This window comes from Macaca mulatta, chromosome 8, assembly GCF_049350105.2.
Source record: "Macaca mulatta isolate MMU2019108-1 chromosome 8, T2T-MMU8v2.0, whole genome shotgun sequence".
Classification (NCBI taxonomy): domain Eukaryota; kingdom Metazoa; phylum Chordata; class Mammalia; order Primates; family Cercopithecidae; genus Macaca; species Macaca mulatta.
The window spans coordinates 11,719,134-11,734,085 of NC_133413.1; the positions used below are offsets into that span (position 1 = coordinate 11,719,134).

The following is a 14,952-nucleotide window of genomic DNA, read 5'->3' on the forward strand; positions in this document are numbered from 1 at the left end:
CTGAGGCAGGAGAATGGCGTGAACCCGGGAGGCGGAGCTTGCAGTGAGCCGAGATCGCGCCACTGCACTCCAGCCTGGGCGACACAGCGAGACTGCGTCTCAAAAAAAAAAAAAAAAAAGCAACACTCAGATATATACTGTCTATAATAGAAACACTTTAAATACAAAGACAGACTGAAAGTAAATGAACAGAAAACTACCACGCACAGCATAAGAATACTGAAGTGGATATAGTCACATGTGATACAATGTAGCTAAAATCATAAAGATTTTCTCTTTTTTTTTTTTTTTTTTTTTTTTTTGAGACGGAGTCTCGCTCTGTTGCCCAGGCTGGAGTACACTGGAGCGATCTCCACTCACTGCAAGCTCCACCTCCCGGGTTCATGCCATTCTCCTGCCTCAGCCTCCAGAGCAGCTGGGACTACAGGCACCCGCCACCACGCCCAGCTAAATTATTTTTGTATGTTTAGCAGAGACGGGGTTTCACCATGTTAGCCAGGATGGTCTCCATCTCCTGACCTCCTAATCCGCCCCTCTCGGCCTCCCAGAGTATTGGGATTACAGGCGTGAGCCACCGCGCGGCCAATCATAAAGATTTTCATAGGATACACATGAAAATTTCTATAACTTGGGGCCAGATAAAAGTTCTTATGCAGGTGATAAGTCAGAGAAAGCAATAACCATAAAATAAATAAATTTAATTTAAAACTTCTGTTCAAATGACTCTCATTAAGAAAAATAATCAGTAATCCATAGCCTGGGAGGAAATATTAGCATATTTATCCCACAAAGCCCTAGTATGCATAACATATAAAGTACTCTTAAACTCAATAATAAAAGATAACCCAATAAAACTGAAGTGTGTCCAGTAAAAAAAAAAAAAAAAAAGGACAAAACTTCATAAAAGATATATAAGGCCAGGCGAGGTGGCTCACACCTGTCATCCTAGCACTTTGGGAGGCTGAGGTGGATGGATCACCTGAGGTAAGGAGTTCATGACCAGCCTTGTCAACATGGTGAAACCCCGTATCTAATAAAAATACAAAAATTAGCTGGGTGTGGCAGTGGGTGCCTGTAATCTAAGCTACTCGGGAAGCTGAGGCAGGAGAATAGCTTGAACCCGGGAGGCATAGGTTGCAGTGAGCCGAGATCACACCGTTGTACACAAGCCTGGGCAACAAGAGCAAAATCAAACAACAACCATCAAAAATTGTTGATGGGAATGTAAAATGGTACATATACTTTGGGAAAAAAAGGTGTTGGCAGTTTCTTATAAAACCGGACATTTACCTACCCTAAGACCCAGAGATTCTAATACTAGGCATTTGCCCAAGAGAAAGAAAATCCATGTCCACAAAAAGGATTTCATAAGAATGTTCATTGCAGCTTTATTCATAACAGCCAAAACTGAAATCAGCTTAAGGGTCTATCAACTGAGGAAGGGATACACAAACTGCAGAATATTCATATAATGAAATCTACTCAGCACTAAAAAGGAACTACTGATACATGTTACAAAATCAAAAACATTAGGCTGAGCAAAGTAAGTCTTACAGGAAGAGTAAATATCGTACGAACTGCATTTATATGAAATTCTAAAACAGGCAACTCTTATTCTAGAGTGGAAAAAACGTCAGAACGGTGGCTGCCTGAGGGAAAAGGGATAGTGACAGGATTGAGATAAGGGGTATGAGGGAACTTTCTGAAGTTTCTATAAGGAAAGTCATAATTTGAGTTACACAGGTATCTGCATTTGTCAAAACTCAGTGAATGTACACTTAAGATTTGCAGATTTCACACTAAAAGATAAATCTTTACACAAATAGTGAACTTAGATAATGATATGCATATTAGCATATTTGGAGAAGCTGCACAGATGCCTACCATTTACACTGATATGCTTTAATAAAAAGATGATTGATGGATAAAAGAACATATATGTAGGAATACACACGTAATAGAAATTATACAGTATTATAATTTATGTAAGCATTTCTCTATTGTTGAACAGTTGGCTTGTTACCAATTTTTTTGCTATTAGCAATAAATTTACATATCATCTTACAAATAGCTAATTTGTTCTTTAAATCATTTGCTTCCAAAGAGTAGTACATTGAGGTAAAAGAAAGAGATAGACACACTTTGCACATCTTTCTAACTAAAAGTTCTCTCTAAACTTTTTTTTTTAAAGAGGTACCTTAAGAAAAGTGTAAGGTTTTAAGAAAACACTAAGTAAAATATAATCCAGTTTATAATCAACAATTTTAAGTCTGGGAAGATATTTATGAAACTAGGTCCATTTCTTCTATTACCAAATTAGACCCTTCTTAAATCTTGAGACAGGGCATTTGCTTACAAGTAATATTAAGGATCTTGCCAGGCAACGAAAAGTGTAAGATAATTCCCACTCTAAGACTGAAGCATTCTAACTCATTTTATTACCCACTGATAGGCAACAATTTAGAGTATATGGTGACTTTTAACAGGAACAACATTTGTACAAAGGCGAGGAAAAAAAAAAAAAAAGACAAGCATGCCCATGCTGAAAAATCCAGAGAAGAGTCAGGAATGAGTTGAAAAATCTCTGTATTGTTAAATATGTATGGTAGTGGATACCATTAACAAAAAAAAAAACTGGTTTTGATTTTAAAATACCTCACATTACCTATCATAATCCAAGTAGTATATGTTAACAGGAAGCCCATTTCAAGATTTCTTCGATTTCATGTAAATACTATAAAATCTCAGAGTTTAATGTTTTACTAAAGCCTTCAGAAAAAAAAAGAAAAAATACCTCATTTGAACTTTTCTATAAAAAGAGAACTCATCAGAATATATGGGTCCTTTAACAAAAATGTCACTACTAGATACCAAACTAAGGAGGTATCACTCTCAGTTGGTACTATTTATAAAACTCTTTTGACTACTATACTTCAAATAATAGAAAATCAGGGTCAAGGACCATATCTGTGTAAGAAAAAGTCCCATATAAATTCTAGTCAACAATAAAAGAATGGATCATCTTTACAAAGCCATCTTAAGAAGACAACAAAACTAGTATTTTGAGAACCTGTATCAACAATGGAAACAAGATTTTGTCTTAATTGCGGATAGGATGATTCCATTACTAACACAGTCTCTAAACCATATTCTAAACAAATTATCACAATCCAAGATAAGATAGAAAGGATTCCTAATTTTCCTGCTGGAAAAAATATGGTTATTCTTAACGTAATATAGATAAAGTGATAAGGATTTAAACATGGTTTCATACCACATCTGAGATCTTTAAAAATGATTTCCAAATGCCACATGTTCTCACTTAAATAAGGGGGAGCTAAACCTTGAGTACACATGGACACAGACAAGGGAATAATACACACTGGGGCTTACTTGAGGGTGGAAGGTAGAGGGTGGGGGGAGGCCGAAAATCAAAACACTGCCTATCTGGTACTATGCTCATTGCCTAGGTGATGAAATAATCTGTACACCAAAGCCCCCAAGACTTGCAATTTAACCATGTAACAAACCTGCACATATAACCCCTGAGCCTAAAAGTTGGAAAGAAAACAAAATTGTTTCATTTCATTCCATAGAACTGTAAACTCATTTTTAAATAGAAATAAAAGTATTAGTTAACATCATCCCTTCCAACCTTTGCTTGGCTAGCTTGGGCTCACCCTTTTAACACCTGCTTTAAAAAAAATCTACCTAGAAGGACTTCCTTAACTGCTCTAAAGCAAGGATAAGAGCTCCTATTACATACTGGGACAGACAGTATAATGTACGTTTCCTGTCACGCCAGATTAGACACTAGATACTTTGCAGGTTTTTGTTGTTGTTGTTTATGCTTCCCTACTAGACTGTAAGCTCCTTAAGGCTTACAGAATGTTTGCCATTACACAATTGTGTCAGTATTTAACATCCAATCATCTAAGTACACTAAAATATTTCTGGAACAAATAAACTGTAATTTTTAAATTTTTTCATTCAAGGGATTGTACCAATTTCTCATCTTTAAAACAGCTATTCCATGACAATTCAATTACTATCATAATAACCAGTCACTGATAATTCTTTTCATTTCTCAGCCTATACATGATAAAGAAGACTAAAGTTTAATAAAACTTTAATGTTATGCATTCAATCACGGAAGTGTTGCAAACTGACTACAGGATATTATGTTTTCCTATCATTGAGAATTTTATTATTGTGTTTTCCACAACTGAGCTAAAATTTTTCTTAAAAAGCCAATTCAAGGTTAGGTTCTCATAACTACAACATAATTACGGTACTGTTTTATTGTTTATCTTCTAGCTAATCTGGATGTATGTAAAACTCCGAAACAGAATAACAAGTAACTATTGTAGCAAATAGAAGACATGTGATTTGAGAAACAAGCACTATTTTGTGTGACTTATCCTAAATACATTAATACACATAAGTATAACTATCATTTGTTGGTGATTACTCATAAAGTGGGGTGGTGAGAAATAACCTGATTGGTGAAACAATTTGTTAAAATAGTCAAACTTGGAATAAAGTATGCAAAAGTAGACATCTCTGTTGATTTATAAAATCAGACTTGGGCCTTTCATTTAGCCTAAAGAAAAAGAAATGCTATTTCATCTAAAACAAGCAAGACCCTTGAGCAAACAAATAGACAAAAGTCTGTTTATGATTCAATCCACTGCATTCCTAGTAAGTAGTGTCTGTATATCAAGAATGAATCCAGTGACCTAATAATAATTTCCTTTAAGTGTTTCTCATACCACAGGTCATGACCCATTAATGGATCACAAGCAGCATTCACTAAAAATGAAATCGAATAAGATATAAACTATCAGAGGACAACACATATATTAAGGGAAAGTATTGTTTCCAGAAGCTTTTGATTCAGTTGCATATGTGACCATGTAAAATGTATTTCTAAGTATGGGCTACAATAAAAAACATGTGAAAGCTACTGTCTTGCATATAAGCCCCTCCCCATTACTATTTCTCCCAAAAATCGGGAACTCTACACTTCAATTACTCACAAAAATGAAGTGACCTTAATCCAGGGTTCTGACAGTTTAAGTTTGATCTCACAAGCTCTAAAGTCAAACTACCTGAATTCAAACTCAATTTCTACTATTTCCTGAGTGAATCTGGACTTACTTAAACGATCTATATATGCTTCACTTTTGTCATCTGTAAAATGGTTAATCATATCTCCCAAGTGTGGTAAAAATAAATACTACTACAGTGGGTCAACACGTTTTACTATTAACAGAACAAACTGAAGAAGTGACACATATATATATTAGAAATATAAGAGAAACTTAACAGAAGTTATCTTTGGTGTGTTATCTTTGATGTTTGTGAGCGTGTGATGCCTTTCATTTTGTATTTTTCTGTCCTATTTGGGACAATACATGTATTTCTAATATAATGTTTCTAATGTATATAACATTATTACCTATATGTTTAAAATATCAACAGTAAGTATCGAGGCAGTGAAATTATAGTCCTTTGTTTTTCTTTTACAGTTTTCTTTATTTTATAAACATATTATTAGGTGTCTTTGAGAGAAAATCATCAACTATTTGCAAAAAAAAAAAAAAAAAGACAAGTGTGAGGTCCAGAGCTTAAGAAATTCACACTTTTTGAGGGAGAACTTTGTGCCAGATACGTCTCACCAAATGCTCGCACAACATCATTTTATGATTTTTGCCCATGAGAAAACTGAGGCAACTGACACAAGGTAAACGGTCTGCTATACAACAAATAATAGTGGCCACAATATCAAAGCCTGTATTTCTTCTATCATCATATAATGCATCCAAATATTGTTCTCCAGTTGTTTCACACTGGCATATTTTGGTCTCCCCATCTAGACTGTAAACTTCTTTAAAAGAAGGGAAACTTTCATAAACTTCATTTCTGTCTTTCATTGGGTTACTAAGGCTACAATAGATGCTCAAACATTTGCTGGGTTGTATTAAACCTCTTTTGGTCTGGACTCTCCTCAAGGGACATACCTTTGTAAAAACAAAATAGCACACAAATGACAAAACTACTCTAAAGCTGTCCAAATCTAACTTTATTCCTGCACACCGAAAACTAAACTGTGCAACCACTGAAGAATTTCTTGGATTCATTTATCCCCCCACCCCAACCACGCCCCCATCACCCAGACACCATCAAAAGAAAGGCACCTCTAGTCTTCTGGTGAGGTGTTGAAGAACCATGACCACGCCCCCACTTTGTCCCATCACAATAACCTGCTTTCTTGTCCTAACTGGACCCTGCACCCAAACCCAAAACCCTTAATAAACAATTCAAAAGTCTCTGACCTGCAGCGAAGTGCAGGGGAGAAGACTTCCGGCCGGCCATGTCCTTTGCATTTACGTTTGCCGCGTCCACCAGCCTCTTTACCCGGGACACGTCCCCATTGCGACAGGCCTCCAGTAGTTCCCGTAGGGCCCCGCTCACTGCTGGGACCCCTGTCCCAGGTCCTGCTGCCCCAGGCCCCAGTGGTGCTGTGCTGCTAACTCCGGCCGCCTCGGGGCTCTCCGCCAAGCTCGATCCAGGGGAGGATGGAGAGGAAGATGAGGAAGAAGTCGGGGAAGAAGAGGACGACGGTGAATTGTTACTGCCACTGCCGGCTGGGTTGGGAGCGACCCCAACGGAAGATGAAGTAGAAACGGCTGGGACCACGGGAGCGGCGGCGACGGTACAGATTGTGCTGGTGGTATTGCAACAGCTGGTACCGTCAACCGGGTCCGGGGATCGGGGCCTGTCGGGCGGATCCCGACTGCCATCCCCCTCCGGCAGCGCTAGGCCGTGCCGCGGGGAAGCGAAGGGGGCCAGGCCGCTGGCCGTGGGAGAGGCTGGGGTGGTCCCCGGGGCCAGGCCAGGGCTGAGTGGGGGAGGAGGTGGCGGCGGCGGCGCTGAAGCCCCTGGGGCGGGCTGGAGCTGTTGTTGATGATGGTGGTGATGATGCTGAGAGCGACGCGACGCCGCCATCTTCGGACTCCCCTAGCACTGTCACTGCGGCAACGGCCCCCACCGCCCGCCCTCACTTCCGACCGTCGGACCAATCAGCATCCAGCGCACAGGAAATGATGCTAGCGGGGTAGGAGGGGCCAAAGAGAAAGAGGGAAGTATTGGGAGCTTAGGGAACAGCCAAAGGAACGGGGCGGGGCTTTGTCACTGAAAGGCGGGGTTTGTGACGTGGTGGCGGGCCGGCTGGAGAGATTTGAATGCTGGAACCAGCTCCTGCCTAGATGAGAAACATTTCTTGCATTTCTCACTTTCAGGCGGCTTGCCCTGGTCCGCTCTGTTTCCCTCAGTCTCCCTTTGCTTGCTCCAGAGCCAGCTGTTGAGATGCAGCTCAGAGCAAGCAGAGAATGTGTCGATTATCATCTATTAAGCGTCCTCGTCTGAAAAATGGAACTAATAGTACCAACCTCACAGAATTATTAGCGGGATTAAAAGAGCTAACATAGACAAAGCGCTCTGCCAGTAAAACACAACTATAATTAGCCCATTGGTAATTTTTAAAATTATAGTATTTCTTTTCCAGGTGTGTCCTTGAGCTCTTGTCCCTTCCCTATAATTTTTCTCACCCTATGTGCTTTAATTCCTCGTTTTTAAATGCTGGTTTAGATTGCTAGGATTGGCATTCCAGCTCTGCCATTTGTTGTGTATATATGAGCCATTTCATCACTCTGCCTGTTTTTCTCTGTAAAATTGAAATAATGGTGCAATAGGTGTGAATTATTAAAATAATGATTTTTTTCCTATTCTGCTTATCTCTGAAATTTTATTTTTCACCCTACGTTTAACTAATTATGAATATATTCCTTTCTTTTGAATTCTAGTTTAGCTTAGCCTCTCCCACATCCCAAACGGATAAAAACCTGATTGCTAGGCTGGTCACGGTAGCTCATGCCTGTAATTCTAGCACTTTGGGAGGCCGAGACCCGCGGATCACTTGAGCCCAGGAGTTCGAAACCAGCCTGGCCATCATGGTGAAACTCTATCTCTACAAAAAATACACAAATTCGCTGGGCAAAGTGGCACACGCCTGTAGTCCCAGCTCCTCAGGAGTCTGTGTTGGGAGGGTCACTTGGGCCCGGGAGGCAGAGGTTGCAGTGAGCTGAGGTCACACCACTGCACTCCAGCCTGGGTTACAGATTGCTGTCCATTACTCACCATCAGGTCCTATTTTTCAGCAACTGCTTTTTCTGTCTTTCCCCTACCTATGTATACTTTTTTTTTCTGCCATCAAAAGATGTATCCGTGAATGAGATAATCCCATTGAAGACTCCATACCTACTGTTCAATAGTAAAGCAGGCATTATAGAATTATACACAAACAGCATTATTCCAATAGAGTGAACACAGATGGAAATTCTATGACCTAAGAGAAACAAGATTTAGATGAGTCAAGCAGAATATTAAACCAGGTGATACATTGTTTCATGTGTTCATTGTTAAATATGATTTATGTGATGTTAATATTCCCATTCAAATAAATAGATGAGTTTATTTGGGGTTACTAACTAAATACAATAAGGTCAGGAACATAATTAGTATTACGAATGGCATTTATTTTCATGTAATCTGGGGTTACAGATTATAATTCTTAACATTATCCAGCTGTCTGATAAAATTGTGCCATTGTTCACGGTAGACACCTAACAAAAAGTGTAGCTGGATAGGAAAACTCACATCAGTGCAACTCACATCAGTGCACATCAGTGCATCAGTCCACAACATTCTTCTTCATGCTTCTGTTTTTAAATCTTAACTTCTTGATGTAGAGCAGAGAACCATTGAGAAGTGGAGGTGGACCAACATGATATGCTAGATGTCCATAACATGCCATGTGTCCCCTAAATAATGGCCTCCTGGAATGGGAGGCATAAGAAATATCTCATCTGGTCTCCCAATGGCCAGTTACTCATAGAAAGTAGTGATGTTCAGACTTATTCAAAATGCATCTGTTGTGTCAGTACAAAAAAAAATGACAATAAAATAAGGAAGCCTCTGCTGGATAGGGATTTTTAAAAACTAAATTGCCAGCCGGGCGCAGTGGCTCATGCCTGTAATCCCAACACTTTGGGAGGCCAAGGTGGGCGGACCACGAGGTCAGGAGTTCGAGACCAGCCTGGCCAACGTGATAAAACCCCATCTCTACTAAAAATACAAAAATTAGCTGGGCGTGGTGGTGCGTGCCTGCAATCCCAGTTACTGGGGAGGCCGAGGCAGGAGAATGGCTTGAACCCAGGAGGCAGAGGTTGCAGTGAGCCAAGATCGTGCCACTGCACTCCAGTCTAGGTGACAGAGCAACACTCTGTCTCGAAAAAAAAAAAAAAAAAAAAAAACTAAATTGCCTGAAACTGTACTGGAAAACCATGTGTGGAAATGTAGTCAATCAACTGGAAATTGCTTTTTTCCCTCCAGCAGAAAGTAGGAAAAGTACTTAACATTAAGTATTTATGAAGTGTAGATTTATACCGACTAATGTTGAGCTCCAAACATGAAAGGCCACATGCCATTACCTATTCTTCTGTGGCTAAACACAATTCCATGAGGAATGCACTATATCACAGTGGAAAGAGCAAAGCTTGGGGTCAAACAAACCTGGGCTTGAAAGTCGCATCTCTGATTACTAGTTGGCTAATCTTGATAGATATGCTTCCCAGCCTAAAATTTTGACTTTAGTGTAGCACTGTCATGAGGATTAAAAGCCTAGATGTTTTATAAGCACTCTTTGAATGTTAGATCCGTTCTTCTACGTGGCATGCATAAAGTGTTAACATGAACTCACAGCCACTATTGATAGCTTTCCCCTCACAACTTCCTTTGTGACAAAGATAGGGGCTAGGAATAAATATCCATCATTCTGCACATAACGGGAATCTGAAGCAAAGAAACATTAGGTTTAATTCTTTCCTCATCTGATAATTCAGGATTCTTTATAAACCCTATCTCTAAACTATTGTTGATCACAGTTATGTCCTATCTTATTTTCATAAATGTTTTCACAAAAATAGTATCCTGGCCGAGTACAGTGGCTCGCTCACACTTATAATCCCAGCATTTTGGGAAGCTAAGGCAGGAGATTGCTTGATCCCAGAAAATCAAGATCAAAGATGAGCCTGGGCAACAAAGTGAGACCCTGTCTACACACACACACACACACACACACACACACACGCACACGGTATACCCAAGTACTACAAAAATGGGAGCACATAGTACTCTCTTAGGCTATACCATTGACACACACAAAAAAAAGCCACCAACTCAAAGGACACCGATCTTTTCGGCTGTGTTCTGATGTTTGCCTTCTTACCCTATGGGGATCGCATGGACACTCTGAAAATCACACAATCAGGAACTTGCACAAGTTCCATATTTCAACTAGAACCGGTGTGTCATTCCATCTGTATACTTCCTATTGATCTTCCACAGTATTTGGTATTCTGGTAGTATTTCTACTAAGTCTAGTTATTCTTTGATCCCCTCTGCAAATCCATGAGCACAAGCCAGAGCTGTGGTTTGGCTAAGGCAGTGTCATTTCCTCATTTTGGTCCTACCGAAACATAATTAGTTATTTTTATGTCAGAAATGCCTATGGTGCCAAGGGCCCAGATTTCTCTATAAAAGCATTGCGTTCTCTTAGTGTTGAAGTTCCATCCAGAAACCCAGGTGAGTATTTTTTTACAAAACCACAGATGGGCAATGATGCCAACAGCTGCAATCGTACTAACAACCTTGTATCAGAAAAAGGTTTACCAAAAAAAGGCAAAACAACTTATTACAAGACAGCAAAATTACAGTAATTTAAAGATATCCTCTATATCAGTTTCCTAGCAACTCCCCCATGGAAGTTTTAGTAGCTTTATAAGATAGCTCACACATACCAGGGTCATCTGGCTGCTGCTCCAAAGACATCTGTAGCCTGTACTGAGATAACTTGGATTTTCTCTGGCTAACATCTGTACACTTACGAGTAGTTGGTTTAATGTGAAATGTTAGTTCCAGGCAGAGAGTTAGTTCCGGGCAAAGAAGTGGTTAAGAGTGTGGATTCCACATACAGACTGCTTGGATATAAATCCTAGCTTTGCCATTAACTAGCTTCATATGATTAAAAGATGTTACATCATACATTTTAACAGGAATAAATAAAAATCTATTTGCTGTGCTTTAAAAAAAGAAGATAAACAAGTTTTCCCACCAAGAATATTCCTTTCCTTGTAAGCTTTTTTTTCCAAAAGTAATTAAAATAATACATGCATACCCCATTATGGATTTGCATATGACTATATCACTCAAAAGAGATAAACACCTGCCCTCCCCCAAAGTCATAACCATGTTTAGAAAAGCCTCAGGAAGTCCTGAAATGCATTGATATGGAAGGGTATAACTAGCCAACAGTGCATATATAATGATGTAATGGCTTATGTAGATGGATATAGCTAATCAGAATAGAGCAGATGCAACTGCAAACCAAGAGACTGCAAGGCACCCAGAGGGTTCACCCTCCCCAATCAGAACAGGGGGACACCCACCAAGCCATGATGAAAGTGGATTCCTGCCACTGCTTGAGGGGTCGTGACTACCACATACTGACCGTGAGGTGACTCCAACTGGTGGCCAAGACTGGGGCAAAGACCTCTGCCAGCAGAGACTATCAGAACTACCAGCTGAGAATGAGTGGCAGCCAAGCAGTGAGAGGCATTAATCAATCCCCAAACACATGGTTATGTGCCTTCCACCCACTATCTCCTTTTACTTGCTTGCTGTTGTTACTTGGCTTGTTGAAAGAAGGAAATGAGTGAAAGCTGTTTAAGTGGTGTATGCGTGTAATTTCTCTTGGTATTACCTATTCCTCCATATCCTCAACCTAGGTGTTTCGATGCTGAGTTGCTCAGAATAAAACATTGTACAATCCAGGATAAGTCATTTAACCTCTGGTATGGTTTGGCTGTGTCCACACTCAAATCTCATCTTGAATTATAGTTCCCTAGTCCCCGCATGTCATGGGAGGGACCTGGTAGAAGGTAATTTAGTCATGGGGGTGGTTGGGTAACCCTCATGCTGTTCTCATGATAATGAGTGTGTTCTCATGAGATCCAATGGTTTTATAAGGGGCTTTTCCCCATTTTGCTCTGCATTTCTCCTTGCTGCCACCATGTGAAGAAGGACATGTTTGCTTCCCCTTCTGCCATGATTGTAAGTTTCCTGAGGCCTCCCCAGCCCTGTGGAACTGTAAGTCAATTAAACTCTTTCCTTTATACATTACCCAGTCTCTGGTATGTCCTTATAGCAGTGTGAGAACAAACTAATACAACCTCTTTGTAAACTCACCTGCAAAGTAGAGACATGAAGTAGAGACTTTAATAGTTGTTCTGAGAAATAAATAAGTTAATATATGCCAAGTGCATTAAACAGTTTCTGGCATGTGATAAATGGAATGTAAGTGGCAGCTTTTATTGTTATCAAGAACAGGGATGGGATATGCTTTGTATAAAGGTTGCCTAAGAGACACTAGTCTTGTCTGCCTAACCACAAGCACGTCTCCTTTTACTCAATACTGTTGTTATTTGGCTTCCCATGCATGCTGCTGCTTTTGCTTTACACTGTCTTAAAGGAAGGTCTAATAAGCTTGGAAATGAAAAGAGCCTCTTATATTAAAGGAAATGCAAATAGTCCCTTCTGGCTGTGGTCAGGATTTAGAAGAGGCAGAAACTCTACAAAGGACGGCACCTCAGCCTGAGGTAGGCAGGTTTCTCTCAAACAAATCCTGCCCCACAGTGCTGAGAAACCATCTCTGTTGTGTGGGAAAGCACCACAGCTGCCAAGACCACCTCAAGAGAAACCAACACAGCCATCATTCCTGAAGTCCCCATGGTCCAGGATGTTTGCAGAAGGAACATCCCACAGAAGATGAATTTACAACCTTGAATCACCACACATGCGAGAGGACCAACAACATGAGAGAAAAACAGAAAACCTAAAAAAATCAAAGACTACAGATAATACAGCAATCCACAATTTACTTTTATATCCACATTTAAGGTGGGCAGAATAATGGCACCTCAAAGATACCCAAGTCCTAATCTCTGGAAGCTGCAGATACGTTACTTTATGTGGCAAAGTGGAAATAACATTAAAGATGGAATTTAAGGTTGTTAATCAACTGACTTTAGAACAGGGAGACTTTCCTGGATTATGTGGGTGAGCCTAAAGTAATCATCAGCGTCCTTATAGGTACAAAAGGGAGACAGAAAAGGAGGTTGTTAGTAATACCATGCGAAGACTCAACCAGCCAGTGCTGGCTTTGAAGATGATAGAAGAAGCCACAAGCCAAGGAATGTGAGCAGTCTCTGGAAGTTGCAAAAAAAAAGGAAACAGATTCTTTCCTAAAGCCTCCAGAAAATAACTCAATCCTAACACCTTGATTTTAGCCCAGTGGTACCCACAGCAGATTTATGACTGCGGAACTGTAAAATATATTTGTGCTAAGCTACTATGTTTGTGATAATTTATTACAGCAGCAAAAGAAAACTAATACATGGCTTCTTTGGAAAATCAGGTGATATGAAGCCATCGGCCTATTTTTATACAGGACAATAGACCAAAGTGGCATAGTTTCTGACACTTGGTATTACCAGGGGGCAATTATTCTGCATCATTCCTTTTGTTCATGTACATCTTTCTGGCTTTACTCAGTTGAGAGGTTGGGTATACTAGCTCCCTATAGCTGCTATAACAAATGACCACAGTGCCTTGAAACAGTACAATACAAATGTATTCTCCTACAGTTCTGGGGCAGAAGTTTGGAGTCAGTTTCACTGAGCTAAAGTCAAGGCACCAACAATGTTGGCATCTTATCTTATGGAGACTTTGAGGAGAATTTTCTTCTGGGAGCTTTGAGTGGAGAATCTGTTTCCTTGACTTTTTCAGCTTCTAGTGGCTGCCTATATTCTTTGGCTTGTGACCTTTTCCTACAGCCTAAAAGCACATCACTCAACTCTGCTTCCATCCTATCATCTTCTGTTTGACCCTGACTACTCCTACTGCACTCTTAAAAGGACCATTGTGGTCAGGCCCGGTGGCTCACGCTTGTAATCCCAGCACTGTGAGAGGCCAAGGTGAGAGCATCACTTGAGCCCAGGAGTTTGAGACCAGCCTGGGCAACATGGCAAAATCCCGTGTCTACGAAAAATACAAAAATTAGCCAGGCATGGTGGTGCACCCCTGCAGTCCCAGCTACTTGGAAGGCTGAGGTGGAAGGATCACCTGAGCCTGGAGAGGTAGATGCTGCAGTGAGCCAAGATCACACCACGGCACTCCAGCCTGGGCGACAGGGTGAGACCCTGTCTCCAAAACTGATGGTGACATTGGACCCACCCAGATAATCCAGGATAATGTCCCATCTCAAAATCCTTAATCACACCTACAAAGTCCCTTTTGCCATATAAGGTAGCATTTGTGGGTCCCAGGAGTGAGGATATGGACATATTCAAGGGCCCACTATTCAGACTACTACAATGAGATGCCATGGCATGCCTTATATGAAGAGGAGAGAGATGCCTGTCCTAGGGTGCAAATTTGGGACATGGAAAGACAAAGCAGATGATAAAGCACCATATTCAGTCAGAGAGCTGTAATAGAGTCAGTAATATCCTTGTGGATAATTTAATCCGCTAGGACTCTGGTCACCCTTTTCTTCCACAAGACATCACACTGGTCCATTACATTGATGATGACATTATGCCGATTAGATCCAGTGAGCAAGAGGTAGCAACTATGCTAGAGTCATTGGTAAAACATTGACATAATAATAAAGGGTGAGAAAGTGATTCCAACAAAAATGTGGAGACTTCTACCCCAGTGAAGTTTCTAGGGTTCCAGGGGTGTGGAGCATGTCAAAATAGCTCTTGTAGC

At 40.4% G+C, this 14,952-nt stretch overlaps 1 protein-coding gene across 2 annotated transcripts in view; it reads right to left on the reverse strand.

Moving 5' to 3' along the window:
- The window catches only part of TNKS (tankyrase), a 227,584-nt gene extending 220,545 nt beyond the window's left edge, over positions 1 to 7,039 (reverse strand). The window contains exon 1 of one of the 2 annotated variants that reach the window (XM_077942368.1): positions 6,339 to 7,039. In XM_077942368.1, coding sequence (XP_077798494.1) covers positions 6,339 to 7,011 — 673 coding nt within the window. In that variant the 5' untranslated portion in view covers positions 7,012 to 7,039. 2 annotated transcript variants of the gene reach the window in all.
- Between the last annotated feature and the right edge of the window lie 7,913 nt (positions 7,040 to 14,952).